The sequence below is a fragment of the Panulirus ornatus genome, chromosome 53, assembly GCF_036320965.1.
Source record: "Panulirus ornatus isolate Po-2019 chromosome 53, ASM3632096v1, whole genome shotgun sequence".
Classification (NCBI taxonomy): domain Eukaryota; kingdom Metazoa; phylum Arthropoda; class Malacostraca; order Decapoda; family Palinuridae; genus Panulirus; species Panulirus ornatus.
The window spans coordinates 19,875,878-19,891,489 of NC_092276.1; the positions used below are offsets into that span (position 1 = coordinate 19,875,878).

General features: G+C 40.0%; 1 protein-coding gene across 1 annotated transcript in view; it reads left to right on the plus strand.

Annotated features, from left to right (window-relative positions):
- Positions 1–15,612, plus strand: part of LOC139765298 (WD repeat-containing protein 17-like) — a 446,388-nt gene that overhangs the window by 168,538 nt on the left and 262,238 nt on the right. Inside the window, exon 9 of the mRNA XM_071692684.1 lies at positions 8,790–8,903. Coding sequence (XP_071548785.1) covers positions 8,790–8,903 — 114 coding nt within the window. The remainder of the gene's footprint in view (positions 1–8,789; positions 8,904–15,612) is intronic.

Below are 15,612 nucleotides of genomic sequence, written 5' to 3' on the forward strand. Positions count from 1 at the left end.
AGGGTTCTAGTGCTGTTGCATAGAATTTGGCACTGAGCATCTTGAGGTGGGTTTGTATTGAGAGGATCTTTGTTTCATCGTGAAGGTTTTGGGGTGTATGTGTTTCCTAGGTAACCAATGATTCTTCTGAGTGCACTATCATGTGTGGTTTACTGTTGAGAGGGTGGAAGACCAGGTGAGGTGAGAAATAGTTTTAAGTGGAGAAAATGAAGTATTTGCAAAGGATGTTGAGGGATTCATTTTCTTGTCCAAGTCTTTAGTGAGTTAGTGTTCTGAGGACATTTAGTTTATATGTTGCTTTTGTGTTTGTTATTAATGTGGGGAAATGAATGTTATGTTTGTCATGTGATTCCTTGATTGGTTGATGTTTTGTTCAGTGAGAGAGACTCCATCACAGTGACAGGAGGGTGTCCGGTGGATTTTTATCTGTCTTGGGCTAAAAGAGTGATTGAAAACTATGGAGAGGTGGACATTCTACTCTGAGTGAACCATTGATCCAAATGTGTAAAAGGACATTCATGTTGAGGTTTGGTTGAGGTATGAAGAGTTGTGTAGGTAGATAGTGAAGAGAATTGGAGATAGAACTGCTCCATAAGGAATTCCATTGTAGAATTTTTGTGTTTTTGGTGAAGCCGTTGTGAATGACATGAGTGCCATGGCCAGCTATTTATCTGGCCAACCATTTTTTGTCATTGATGTGGAAGGTGTTGTCAGGATTTTTTTGTGAGGATGTGTCAGGGAGAGTGTCAAATGATTTGTTAGTGTTTGTTGCCTTTAGAGCTGTGTGGTGAGGGGTTATGGTTGGTTGGATCCATCTTGAATATGTTGTGTGAGGTTGGTTTGTAATGTGGTGGTTGAGTGTTTGGATCTGAAGCCATGTTTAGTGGGCGTGAGTGGGATATCTTGTGTATTTTTTCACCGAATTTGGATGCTAAGAATAGAAGTGATAAAATGCAGTAGGAGGAAAGGGAGTTAGATGATTTGCAGGGTTTTAGAATTAGTTTGATGTTGGCAATTTTCCAGATGTTAGGGATTTAGTTTTGTAGCCAGATGTAGTTGAAGATATTTTTAAGTGCTAGGATTGCAAGTAGGCCATAGTGTTTAATGTGAAAGTTATTTTTTTGCATGTTGTCAGGGCTTGTAGCAGAAGAAATCTTTCAGGATTTGATAAATTAGTATCACTGGAAGTGAAAGCTGGTTGGACAAATGTTACTAGGTGGATTTTGTGTACGTTTTCACGACTTTCTTATTTAACGATGAGGTTGGTTTGTGACAAAGCTTTTGGTAGTGTCACATGATTATGTTAATCTGTTCTTTGGGGGAAGGGATTTCGTTGGAATAGGTCAGGAGTGCTTCATAAATGGATTTTCTATATTGTACGACAGTTGGTTACTATGGGTTGTATGGTTGACTTTGTTGACGGAAAAAATTATATATATATATGTCGATTTGCAGCAGGGGTGTGTAATGTCTTCATGGTTGTTTGAATTGTTTATGGATGGGGTTGTTAGGGAGGTGAATGCAAGAGTTTTGGAGAGGGGCAAGTATGCAGTCTGTTGGGATGAGAGGGTTTGGGAAGTGAGTCAGTTATTGTTCGCTGATGATACAGTGCTGGTGGCTGATTTGGGTGAGAAACTGCAGAAACTGTTGACTGAGTTTGGTAAAGTGTTTGAGAGAAGAAAGCTGAGAGTAAATGTGACTAAGAGCAAGGTTATTAGGTACAGTAGGGTTGAGGGACAAGTCAATTGGGAGATAAGTTTGAATGGAGAAAAACTGGAGGAAGTGAAGTGTTTTAGATATCTGGGAGTGGATCTGGCAGCGGATGGAACCATGGAAGCAGAAGTGAGTCACAGGGTGGGGTAGGGGGCGAAAGTTGAGGGAGCGTTGAAAAATGTGTGGAAGGCGAGAACATTATCTTGGAAAGGAAAAATGGGTATGTTTGAAGGAATAGTGGTTCTAACAATGTTATATGGTTGCGAGGCATGGGCTATAGATAGGGTTGTGCCTCTAGTGGAGGCAAAGGGGAAGATATGTAGAGGTTTTCAGAAAAGAAGAGAGGATGTTGGGGGTGAAGAGAGTGGTGAGAGTAAGTGAGCTTGGAAAGGAGACTTGTGTGAGGAAGTGCCAGGAGAGATTGAGTGCAGAATGGAAAAAGGTGAGAGCAAATGATGTAAGGGGAGTGGAAAGGGAAGGGGCTGCATTCAGGGTAGCAGTGATGGCTCGTGCAAAAGATGCTTGTGACATGAGAAATGTGGGAGGTGGGCAGATTAGAAAGGGTAGTGAGAAGTGGGATGAAGAAGCAAGGTTGTTAGTGAAAGAGAAGAGAGAGGCGTTTGGACGATTTTTGCAGGGAGGTAGTGCGAATGACTGGGAGATATGTAAAAGAAAGAGGCAAGAGGTCAAGAGAAAGGTGCAAGAGGTGAAAAAGAGGGCAAATGAGAGTTGGGGTGAGAGAGTATCATTAAATTTTGGGGAGAATGAAAAGATGTTTTGGAAGGAGATAAATAACGTGCATAAGACAAGAGAACAAATGGGAATATCAGTGAAGGGGGCTAATGGGGAGGTAATAAAAATTAGTGGTGAAGTGAGAAGGAGATGGAGTGAGTATTTTGAAGGTTTGTTGAATGGGTTTGATGACAGAGTGACAAATATAGGGTGATTTGGTCGAGGTGGTGTGTGAAGTGAGAGTGTTAGGGAGATTGGTATGGTAAACAGAGAAGAGGTAGTGAAAGATTTGTGGAAGATGAAAGCTGGAAAGGCGGCGGGTTTGGATGGTATTGCAGTGGAATTTATTAAAAAAGGTGGTGGCTGTGTTGTTGAGTGGCTGGTAAGGATATTCAGTGTATGTATGGTTCATGGTGAGGTGCCTGAGGATTGGCAGAATGCATGCTTAGTGCCATTGTATAAAGGTCAATGGGATAAGGGAGAGTGTTCAAATTACAGAGATATGAGTTTGTTGAGTATTCCTGGGAAATTGATAATTATGGGAGGGTTTCTGTAGATTTTGTAGATTTGTAGAGGTTTTCAGAAAAGAAGAGAGAATATTGGGGTGAAGAGAGTGGTGAGAGTAAGTGAACGTGGGAAGGAGGCTGTGTGAGCAAGTACCAGGAGAGACTGAGTACATAATGGAAAAAGATGAGAGCAAAGGATGTAAGGGGAGTGGGGGGGGAATGGGATATATTGAGGGAAGCAGTGATGGCTTGCGCAAAAGATGCTTGTGGCATGAGAAGTGTGGGAGGTGGGTTGATTAGAAAGGGTAGTGAGTGGTGGGATTAAGAAGTAAGATTATTAGTGAAAGAGAAGAGAGAGGCATTTGGACGATATTTGCAGGGAAATAATTCAAATGACTGGGAGATGTATAAAAGAAAGAGGCATGAGGTCAAGAGAAAGGTGCAAGAGGTGAAAAAGAGGGCAAATGAGAGTTGGGGTGAGAGAGTATCGTTAAATTTTAGGGAGAATATAAAGATGTTTTGGAAGGAGGTAAATAAAGTGCGTAAGACAAGAGAACAGATATGAACATTGTTGAAAGGGGCTAATGGTTAGTTGATAACAAGTAGTGTTGATTGAGAAGGAGATGGAGTGAGTATTTTTGAATGTGTTTGATGATAGAGTGGCAGATGTAGGGTGTTTTGGTTGAGTTGGTGTGTGAAGTGAGAGGATTAGGGAGATTGATTTGGTAAACAGAGAAGAGGTAGTAAAAGCTTTGCGGAAGATGAAAGCCAGCAAGGCAGCGGGTTTGGATGGTATTGCAGTGGATTTTATTAAGAAAGGGAGTGACTGTGTTGTTCTCTGGTTGGTAAGGTTATTTAATGTATGTATGACTGATGGTGAGGTGCTTGTGGATTGGCGGAATGCATGCATAGTGCCATTGCAAAAAGGCAAAGGGGATAAAGGTGAGTGCTCAAATTAGAGGTATAAGTTTGTTGAGCATACCTGGGAAACTATATGGGGGGTATTGATTGAGAGGGTGAAGGCATGTACAGAGCATCAGATTGGGAAAGAGCTGTGTGGTTTCAGAAGTGGTAGAGGATGTGTGGATCAGGTGTTTGCTGTGAAGAATGTATGTGAGAAATGCTAAGAAAAGCAAATGGATTTGTATTTAGCATTTATGGATCTGGAGAAGGCATATGATAGAGTTGATAGAGATGCTTTGTGGAAGGTATTGAGAATATATGGTGTGGGAGGCAAGTTGTTAGAAGCATTGAAAAGTTTTTATCGAGGATGTAAAGCATGTGTATGAGTAGGAACAGAGGAAAGTGATTGGTGCTCAGTGAATGTCGGTTTGCGACAGGGGTGAATGATGTCTCCATGGTTTTTTGATTTGTTTATGGATGGAGTTGTTAGGGAGGTGAATGCAAGAGTTTTGGAGAGAGGGGCAAGTATGCAGTCTGTTGTGGATGAGAGGGCTTGGGAAGTGAGTCAGTTGTTGTTCGCTGATGATACAGGCTCGTGGCTGATTCAGGTGAGAAACTGCAGAAGCTGGTATCTGAGTTTGGTAAAGTGTGTGAAAGGATAAAGCTGAGAGTAAATGTGAATAAGAGCAAGGTTATTAGGTACAGTAGGGTTGAGGGACAAGTCAATTGGGAGGTGAGTTTGAATGGAGAAAAACTGTATGAAGTGAAGTGTTTTAGATATCTAGGAGTGGATTTGGCAGCAGATGGAACCACGGAAGCGGAAGTGAGTCACAGGATGGGGGAGGGGGCAAAAGTTGTAGGAGTGTTGAAAAATGTGTGGAAGGTGAGAACATTATCTTGGAAAGCAAAAATGGGTATGTTTGAAGGAATAGTGGTTCCAGCAGTGATATATGGTTGCAAGGTGTGGGCTATAGATAGAGTTGTGTGGAGAAGGGTGGATGTGTTGGAAATGAGATGTTTAAGGACAATATGTGGTGTGAGGAGGTTTGATTAAGTAATGAAAGGGTAAGAGAGATGTGTGGTAATATAAAGAGTGTGGTTGAAAGAGCAGAAGAGGGTGTTTTGAAATGGTTTGTTCACATGGAGAGAATGAGTGAGGAAAGATTGACAAAGAGGATATATGTGTCATAGGTGGAGGGAACGAGGAGAAGTGAGAGACCAAATTGGAGGTGGAAAGATGGAGTGAAAAAGATTTTGAGCAATCGGGGCCTGAACATGCAAGAGGGTGAGAGGCATGCAAGGAATAGAGTGAATTGGAATGATGTGGTATACTGGGGTCGATGTGCTGTCAATGGATTGAACCAGGGTATATGAAGCGTCTGGGGTAAACCATGGAAAGTTATGTGGGGCCTGGATGTGGAAAGGGAGCTGTGGTTTCAGTGCATTATACATGACAGCTAGAGACTGAGTGTGAACGAATGTGGCCTTTGTTGTTTTTTCCTAGTGCTACCTTGCACGCATGCGGGGGGAGGGGGTTGTCATTTCATGTGTGGTGGGATGGCGACGGGAATGAATAAAGGCAGCAAGTGTGAATTATGTACATGTGTATATATGTATATGTCTGTGTATGTATATATATGTACGTGTTGAAATGTAAAGGTATGTATATGTGAGTGTGTGGATGTGTATGTATTTACATGGGTATGTGGGGGGGTTGGGCCATTCTTTCGTCTGTTTCCTTGCACTACCTCGCTAATGTGGGAGACAGCGACAAAGTATGATAAATTATAATATTGATTGAGAGGGTAAAGGCATGTACAGACCATCAGATTGGGGAAGAGCAGTGTGGTTTCAGAAGTGGTAGAGGATGTTTGGACCAGGTGTTTGGCTTGAAGAATGTATGTGAGAAATACTTAGAAAGGGAGATGGATTTGTATGGAGCATTTATGGATCTAGAGAAAGCATATGATAGAGTGGATAAGTTGCTAGAAGCAGTGAAAAGTTTTTATCAAGGATGTATGGCATGTGTACGAGTAGGAAAAGAGGAAAATGATTGGTTCTCAGTGAATGTCGGTTTGCGGTAGGAGTGCCTGATGTCTCCTTGGCTGTTTGATTTGTTTATGGATGGGGTTGTTAGGGAGGTGAATGCAAGTACTTTGGAGAGAGGGGCAAGTATATAGTCTGCTGTCAATGAGAGGGCTTAGGAAGTGAGTCAGTTGTTGTTCGCTGATGATACAGCGCTGGTGGTTGATTCGGGTGAGAAACTGCAGAAGTGGTGACTAAGTTTGTAAAAGTGTGTGAAAGAAGAAAGTTGAGATTAAAAGTGAATAAGAGCAAGGTTTTTAGGTTCAGTAGGGATGAGGGACAAGTTAATTGGAAGGTAAGTTTGAGTGGAGAAAAACTGGAGGAAGTGAAGTGTTTTTGAAATTTGGGAGTGGATTTCGCAGTGAATGGAACCATGGAAGTGGAAGTGAGTCATGGGGTGGAGGGGGGTGAGAATGTTATTTCAAAAATCAAAAATGGGTATGTTTGAAGGAATAGTGGTTCCAACAATGTTATTTGGTTGTGGGGCATGGGCTGTAGATAGGGTTGTTTGAGGACATGTGGTGTGAGGTGGTTTGATTGACTAAGTAATGAAAGGGTAAGACAGATGTGTGGTAATAAAAAGAGTGTGGTTGAAAGAGCAGAAGAGGGTGTGTTAGAATGTTTTGGTCATATGGAGAGAATGAGTGAGGAAAGATTGACAAAGAGGATATAAGTGTCAGAGGTGGAGAGAAGAAGGAGAAGCGGGAGACCAAATTGGAAGTGGAAGAATGTAGTGAAAAAGATTTTGAGCGATCAGGGCCTGAACATACTGGAGGGTGAAAGGCGTGCAAGGAATAGAGTGAATTGGAACAATGTGGTATACCGGGGTCAACGTGCTGTCATTGGATTGACCAGGGCATGTGAAGCGTCTGGGGTAAACCATGGAAAGGTCTGTGGGGCCTGGATGTAGAAAGGAAGCTGTGGTTTTGGTGCATTACACATGACAGCTGGAGACTGAGTGTGAATGAATATGGCCTTTTTTGTCTTTTCCTGGTGCTACCTTGCTGGAGGGGGGAATGCTATTTCATGTGTGGCACATAGTGACAGTACATCAAGCCCGATATACCACATCGTTCCAATTCACTCTATTCCTTGCACTTCTCTCACCCTCCTGCATGTTCAGCCCCCAATCTCTCAAAATCTTTTGCTCTCCATCCTTCCACCCCCAATTTGGTCTCCCGCTTCTCCTTGTTCCCTTCATCTCTGACACATATATCCTTTTTGCCATTCTTTCTATTCTCTTCATATGTCCAAAGCATTTCAACACACCTTCTTCTGCTCTCTCCACTATAGTCTTTTTATTTCCACACATATCTCTTACGCTTTCATTACTTAATCGATCAAACCAACCACATTACATACTGTCCTCAAACATTTCATTTCCAACACATCCACCCTCCTCCATAAAACCCTATCTATAGCCCATGCCTTATAACCATATAACATTGTTGGAACTACTCCTTGAAACATACCCATTTTTGCTCTCCAAGATATCATGCTCTCCCTCCACACACTCTTCATCGCTCCCAGAACCTTCGTCCCCTCCCCCACCCTATGCTTCACTTTCGCTTCCATGATTCTTTCTGCTGCTAAATCCACCCTCAGATACCCAATTTTTCTCCATTCAAACTTATATCCCAAGATAGAGCCATGAAGTAAGCAAAGGCCACATAAAATCACATTTATTCTCTAGCTGTCATGTGTAATGCACCAAAACCACAGCTCCCTATCCACATCCAGGCCCCACAGACCTTTCCATGGTTTACCCTGGATGTTTCACATTCTCTGGTTCAGTCCAGGGACAGCACATCAACCCTAGTATGCCATATTGTTCAATTTCTTTCTATCTCATGCATACCTTTGCCTCCCCTGCATGTTGAGGACCCGATCGCTCAAAATCTTTTTCACCCTATCCTTCCATCTTCGCTTTGGTGTCTTGGTTCTCTTTGTTCCCTCCACCTCTGACACATATGTCTTCACTCATTCTTTCTACATGTCCAAATTATTTCATCACTCCCTCTTCTGCTCTCTCAACCAGACTATTTTAATTTCCATACATCTCTCTTACCCTTTCATTACTTACTTGATCAAATCGTCTTACACCACATATTGTTCTCAAACATCTCATTTCTAACACATTCACCCTCCTCCACACAACCTTATCTATAGCCCATGCCTAGCAACCACATAATATTTTTGGAATTACTTTTCCTTCCAATATACACATTTTTCTCCTCTGATATAACATTTTTTTTTTTCCACACATTCATCATCACTCCTAGAACCTTCACCCCCTCATTCATCTTATGATTCACTCCTGCTTCTATGGTTCCATTTGCAGCCAAATCTGCTCCCAGATATCTAAAACACTATACTTCCTCTAATTTTTCTCATTTCAACCTCACATCCCAGCTAACTTGTCCTTCAACCCTACTGAACCTAATAACCTTGCTTTTATTCACATGTATTCCTTGCTTTCTCCTTTCCCTCACTGTTCCAAACTCAATCACCAACTTCTGCAGTTTCTCTCATATCAGCCACCAGTGCTGTATCATCACTGAACAACAACTGACTCAATTCCCAGGCCCTCATATCCCAACAGACTGCATAATCACCCCTCTCTCCAAGACTTTTGCATCTACCTCCTTCACCACCCCATCCATAAACAAATCATACAGCCATGGTGACATCACACACACACACACCTGCTTCAGACCAACCTTCACTGGGAACTATTCCCTCTCCTCTCTTCCTGCTCGTCCACATGCCTTACACCCACGAGTTTTTAGATAGATGTTAGCCAAATTTTTGGAATCTTTACTGATTAGTACTCAAGAATATTACTTTCAGGGTCACACTGAAACAATATTTGACTGCAGTTTTAAGCCTGAGGATAGTGATTTGCTGGCAACTGGCTCCTTTGATGGCTCAATTAAGATTTGGAAAATTGATACTTTAGAGGCTGTAAGTATTTTTTAAACTTTTGTGCATTTGTTTCAGTTGTTTGAGAAAAGAGTATTATTAAGTCAGAGTACTTTCTTTGTAATTTATGCTCTGCTTTAGATTACTTTACCTGTTTATATTCCTTTTTTCTTTAAACCACCACCTTTAGTTATTTTTAGTGCCTTAGGGTTTACCCTAGTAGTTAAGGAAAACAAAGATTTTCAATGAGTACAGAATGTGCAGCTTAAGTGTATCATGATAATGGCCCAAAAAGTCTGCTCAAACAAAGCTATGATTATTAATTTTGTCTTCTCCAACTTCTATAATTAATCATGATATCTTGTTGGTCATTTTCCTTCTCACCTCAGTCTAGCAGTCATCATCAGGTAAGTTGTCAGCTGTGCTTCAGGTTGACCTACCTACTTACGTATGAGTTTGCCAACTCCTAGAGTTAACTTATAGTATATTTCCTGTCTTAAGGATTTTATTCTATGCTTTATATAAGTTCATAAGTATTTTGGTGATATTTTTATCTTGTGATTTGCTCAATTGATCTGTGAGCGGTGAGATATTCTATTGAGAATATTGGGATATGGATCCTTTCATACTTCTGAATATGGGTGAGAAAGGTCTCTTTCGATGATGCTTTTCAGTCAATCTTTTTTCTTATGGGGAAAAACCTTGCTAAACTAACAGGCCTGCTGTAAGCCATTGAGCAACCCTCACCAGGTTGATGTCAATGAACTTCCTGTTCGTAGGTTACAGTTTCATGGGATTGTTTCAAGCACTCATGTATTATCATCTGCTGTAGTCAGCCATCTGACTATGGATCAGTATCTTTTTTATTTAGTTTCAATAACTATTGTGTGTTGGTTATACAGTTCTTTGTGAGTTGTATTGATTTAGACAAATTCATATATACATACATTATCATGTGTTTCAGTCATATGGAAAAGTAGGTTGCTTGTTCGGAGTGCTTATCAGCAAGAGTGATTTTGTGAGAGTACATCATTTGGGATTATGGCTACATCATGCCTCACCCTCAGCTTACCTTCCCTTCACCCCTTACTCCTTCCCTTCTTACATAACTGTTTTCATTTGTTTTTTTCTCTTTCTGATATTTTTTTATGTTTTGATTTTGTAGAAAAAATCAGATGATTAGAGGGCTGATTCCTTCTGTGTTTTTTTTTTGGCTGTTTATGGTACTATGGTAGTTGTGAGGATCAGCATTTGGCTTAGAACAGGCAAATGCCTCTCACCTCTGCCTTCTTTCCCTGTCCTTCTCTCTCCCTTCATACTTCTGCATGTATTCCTTACTGATGTTTTCAGTTGTTTTCTGTTCCTATTTGTGAGGTCAAGATTTTAATTAGAGGGAGTTACATTTGGGTTAGGATCTAGAATGGTGTCACAATTGTGTATTGTAGTGATACCTCTTCAGCCATATGTTGAGTAGTCCCAGGAGCAAGTGTTAACTGGACAAGGCCTCATACTTCCAGATTTTGTTCTTATTATGATTGACATTCAGTAGGCATATAGCTCCCAGTATCTGGCTTGGGGGAAAGAGGAGAGCCTGTCTAATAGAAACCACATTTTCTCCTAGAGCTAAGGCTCTTTGGATCTTCTTGCAGATGGAAAGCACCCAACCCTGTCACTGCGGGGTGGGTTGGTCCATTGACCCATGGTAACTGGCAGTCCTTTGCCTCACCCAATGTACTGTAGGGGACATGGTTGCCCCAGAGAGTTTGAAAGCTAAAATAATTCATGGCAGAGCGAAAGCTGTTTTCTAAACTTTGGGTTGTGATCAAAAGATCTTTTTTCTGGAGAACCTTTAGTTGTGGCTCCTTATGCAGGAAGTGACCAAAGTTTCATTATAGGGGCTAGATGCTGCAATAGCAAGTTTTCTTTTACATTCATGGGTAAGGTCCATTGGGTTTATAGGTATGGTATACTTTTCTTTTAGACAGTAGATTTGATTCATAATTTTTCATCTGCAAAGTTGACCATTGTCCCCTCTTGCCCCTCTCTAGTTCATATCATATCATCTTGGTCCTTTTGGAGCATAACACAGAAGCTGAACCTAAAGGTGTTCAGGTGCATCTACTGCTGTCCACCACCAGCAGTTTTAATTCATTTCCAGAACCACCATATAAAGTGTCTATCCCTTGTGTGGATGGCTCTTGTCTCAGAGCTGCTACCCTGTGGAGTAGTACCTCAGTACACATACCTGGACCACCTACTGTACCATGGATCTGGTGAGGCAAGATACAGTTATTATTGATTCATGCGTTAATTAAGAACCTATGAATGAGAATTGTGCCGAAAAAATACATGAAAAATACAGTTTATCATATCATTTTATCAATGATAAGTTGAATGTTTTGAACTGAAGATGATCCCTGATGCTCATGAATTAGTTAAGACTTCCATGTATTTCACCTCTTTCATTATCAATGAGGGCCATGTCTTAGAAAGAGACACCCCTATGTTAACTTTAGCCAGATTGATAGGTGCTGGCTAGTTAGGACTGTTACAGCTATATTGATTTACCACAACTGAAGTTGATTCTCATGTATCTGCTAACTAAAGGAAGGATGAAGACCTGCCTGCACTAACAATCAAACACAGGCTAATTGATTAGAAGGGAGTGATGCTTAGCACAATACCACTGAAGATCCACTTTTTCCTCAATTTTTTTCTGAATATGTAGATGAATATCAATTCATGTATTACATGAGAATGTGCTTGAAAGATCTGTGGTAAAAACATGAAAAGTAGAGTTTGCCAGATTATTTTATTGATTACAAGTTGAATGTTTTGAAACAAAGATGTATGTTGGTTAGGTAAGAATTCTATTCTCTTGAGCTGTTTTCTCCTTTACTTTTTTTTTAATATTTAGATGATCATGAATTCCTTCATGTGATAGGAACTTACTGAAGTGTGTAGAAAGAAATATATGAAAAGTATAATTTGCTGCATTATTACATTAGTTGATGTGTGAAACAACAATCAAGTAGAATAAAGAATAATTATTTTATTAGTTATAAATTGACTGTTTTAAAAGAAAGGTGTTCAGGAGCTAGTTTTTCAGTTACAAGAAGACTTCTGTTATTTGTAGTGCAAGACAACAAAATGTTCTAAACAATATATGTTTTTCAGTTTCATTTCAGGTAGTAAAATTTTTTGAATTCAAAAACATACATAAAAATATTTCAGATTGTATGCACATTGCCCCACAGTGATTACTGTACTCACCACCCAGTGTTTTGTGATGCTAGTAGTTGTTTACCATCTCCTATAAGCTTTCTGTTGCAGTGTTGTGTGCTAGTCTTGCACATATGCATATCTTGTGCAGTCTGGACTGCTGTTGTGGACCATGCCCCTTTTAAGTAGCTCCTCTAGACCATCATTGTCTCACATGAAATGCAAGAGGAATGTTTTAAGCCTCAAAAAAGAAAATAGAGTTGTGTAAGAGGCTGTTTAAGGGCAAGTTCAAGGCAACACTTATGAAGGACTTCAGCATTAGCACAATGACTTTATGAGACCACATGCAGCAGAAGAAGATCAAGGGATTTTTTTTAGTACTTATTTGCTTACATACATTAATATTTCTTACTTGTAATGTATTTACTGATGGGCAAAATATATTAAAACACTATATGTGATTTTGCTATCATGCAAAGAACCATCTTCTGTCAGTATCTCATTTGTGCGGTCAAAATTCACTACTAGGCAGGCATGTATGGTATAAAGTATGCCAAAACTTCCATGAGGTTTGGCAGGTGGAGTAAGCATGGGTCCTGATTGGAATGTGCCATGTTCCCATCATTGAGTCAGTCTTGCAGTTACCACCATTGTGTGCAGATCAGTGTTACCTTTGCAGTCAAGGTCTACCTGCTGATGTGATTTTCCTACAACCTCCATTTTCTTGTGTCTGTTAATATAGCATCCAAACATTCAGCAACATCTCCAATCCCAGAACCAGCAGTAAATGGAAAAGAACCTCTTTGATCATAGAAATGAAGTGAGAAAACTTAAAATGTATTAATGCTGGTGAGGGAGCATCAGCATGGTAGAAAGTGTGCCAAAAAATTCAGCAAGGGTTTGGAGATGGAGTATGAGTGGGTTGTGGATGGAGCATGCCAATGTTCTTATCAGCTAGTCATTCTCACAGTTACCAGAGTTGTGTGTGGATCTGTGCTGTTTGTATGGTTAGGGTATACCTACTAAAATGATTTTCCTGCAACCTGATGTGTTTGTGCTTCTTTATATGGCATCCAAATGTCCAGCAACATCTTCTCCTACCTTAGACCCAGCATTTAGATGAAGAGAACCTCTCTGCCCTTAGAAACTTAGCTAGAAATCTTACAATGTGCTGATACTGATGAGGAGGTGTCAGCACTTGGGTGTGCTTACCACTTGGGTGAATTTGCAATTTGCAACATAAAGAAGAATGCAGAACAAATTTGAAGTTCTTTGGTACATTTTACTCTACTGCCTGCTAAGGTAATCAAAAGGATTACAAATCCATGCATGGAGAAGATGGAAAAAATGCTTTAGTTATTCATAGAGCATGATACAAAGAAGAGCAGCTCTGAAGACTTATGAATGTTTATGTAAAGAAGAATATGTAGCTGAGCATTGCCATATCAAGCAAGTGAAGGATGGCAAGATAAGTTTATTCGACATCAGAAGCTACATAACATGAAAGTAATGGAAGAATCAGCCTGTGCTGTCCATGAAGCTGCTGCACACATCATGTATTTCTCTGTATCTTTATTTGTTTGCTATACTTGATTTCTCTTTATTTGAGGTTTTTTTCAGAACATAACCCCCATATAAAGTAAGGGATTGGTATTACAATTTCTGAATTATTTGATGTTTGAAAAACTTGAATAACCAGAAATTTTGTTACCCAAAGTGGCTGATTCTCCAAGCACTTCGGATACCAGAAGTTTTACTTATTTTCTCCTATATTTTCTGATTAAGTAGATCATTTTTAATTCATGCATTATGTAAGGCCCTTTAATGATACTTGTGCTGGAAAAATATATTAACAGTACAACTTTACTGTATTGTGCTAGTGATAATAAATTGAATGCTTTGAAAGGAAAGCATTTAGGAGCCAGGTGATAATTCCATCTTCTTCAGGTATTTACCTTTATATTTTTCTAAGTATAGAGATGATTGTTGATATAATATGAAGGCTGATTTAAGTTAAAGAATATATGAAAAATACAATTTGCATTGATTTTATTGGTTATACATAAAGTTGAATGTTTTAGTTAATTGCTCCTATACTTTTCTGAAAATTATGATCATTATGTTATGCATTAGGTTAGGACTTTCCTGCTGAAGACATTTGTTTAGAAAAAAATATGAAAAACACAATCCACCTTAACATTTTATTGCTTTTAAGTTGTGTTTTGAAATGAAGACCATCACTAACATTTGAGAGCAAAGTACAACTTCCAGCTGTTTCACCTATTTTCTCCTATTTTCTATGTACCTACCTGTCTGTCCCAGAAGCTCCTTCTGCTTTCTTTGAGGCTCCCTGCAGCATTCAGAAGCCTGCTGCATCCATAGGGCAGGACCACAATTATAGAATGATTCTGTGTGTATATTTATATGGGGTAAGTGCAAGGTAACACATGAAACAGCAAAAAAGAAAATAAAAAAAAACGCATGCACGAGGTAGCGCTAGGAAAAGTCAACAAAGGCCACATTCATTCACACTCAGTCTCTAGCTGTCATGTGTAATGCACTAAATCCACAGCTCCCTTTCCACATCCAGGCCCCATAAAACTTTTCATTGTTTACACCAGACGCTTCACATGCCTTGGTTCAATTCATTGACAGCACGTCGACCTAGGTATACCACATCATTCCAGTTCACTCTATTCCTTGCGCGACTTTCACCCTCCTGTATGTTCAGGTCCCGTTTGCTCAAATTCTTTTTCACTCCATCCTTCTACCTCCAACTTGGTCTCCCACTTCTCCTCGTTCCCTCCACCGCTGACACATATATCCTCATTGTCAATCTTTCCTCACTCCTTCTCTCCATGTGACCAAACCATTTCAATACACCCTCTGTTTCATGTGTGGTGGGGTGGTGACAGGAATGGATGAAGGCAGTAAGTATGAATATGTGGATGTGTATACATGTATATGTCTGTGTATGTATATGTATGTATACCTTGAAATGTATAAGTATGTATATGTGCGTGTATGGGCATTTACATATATGCATGTGTATGTGGGTGGGTTGGGCCATTCTTTCTTCTGTTTCCTTGCACTACCTTGCTGATGCAGGAGACAGCGACTAAGTATAATAAATGAATAAATAAAGTGCAGGTAGTTGTGCAGTAAGTGTTCAGTGTCTTCATTGTAGTAGTTGCATCATGGGTTCAAAGGCTGTATTGAATAAGTGTTTGTAGAGATTAAGGGATAGATTTTGTCCAGAGCATAAACAAGAAAGTGTAATTTGTCCATGTCTGGGAAGTGTGGGTTCAGTTGTGTGTATGACTGGTGTGATAGTGATGAAGACTGCATTATGAGAGTGGATGTTTAGTGCTTGTTGAGTCATTTTGGTATGCATGTTTTGCCAGCATTGTATTTGTTTAGGATTGGGGTATCTGTGACAAGTTACTGAAGGTGAAGCAGGGGCAAGTTTTTAATTTCTATTTGGAGACTGATGGTTAGTTATAAAGTGGTTTGGATGAGATGGGTATAG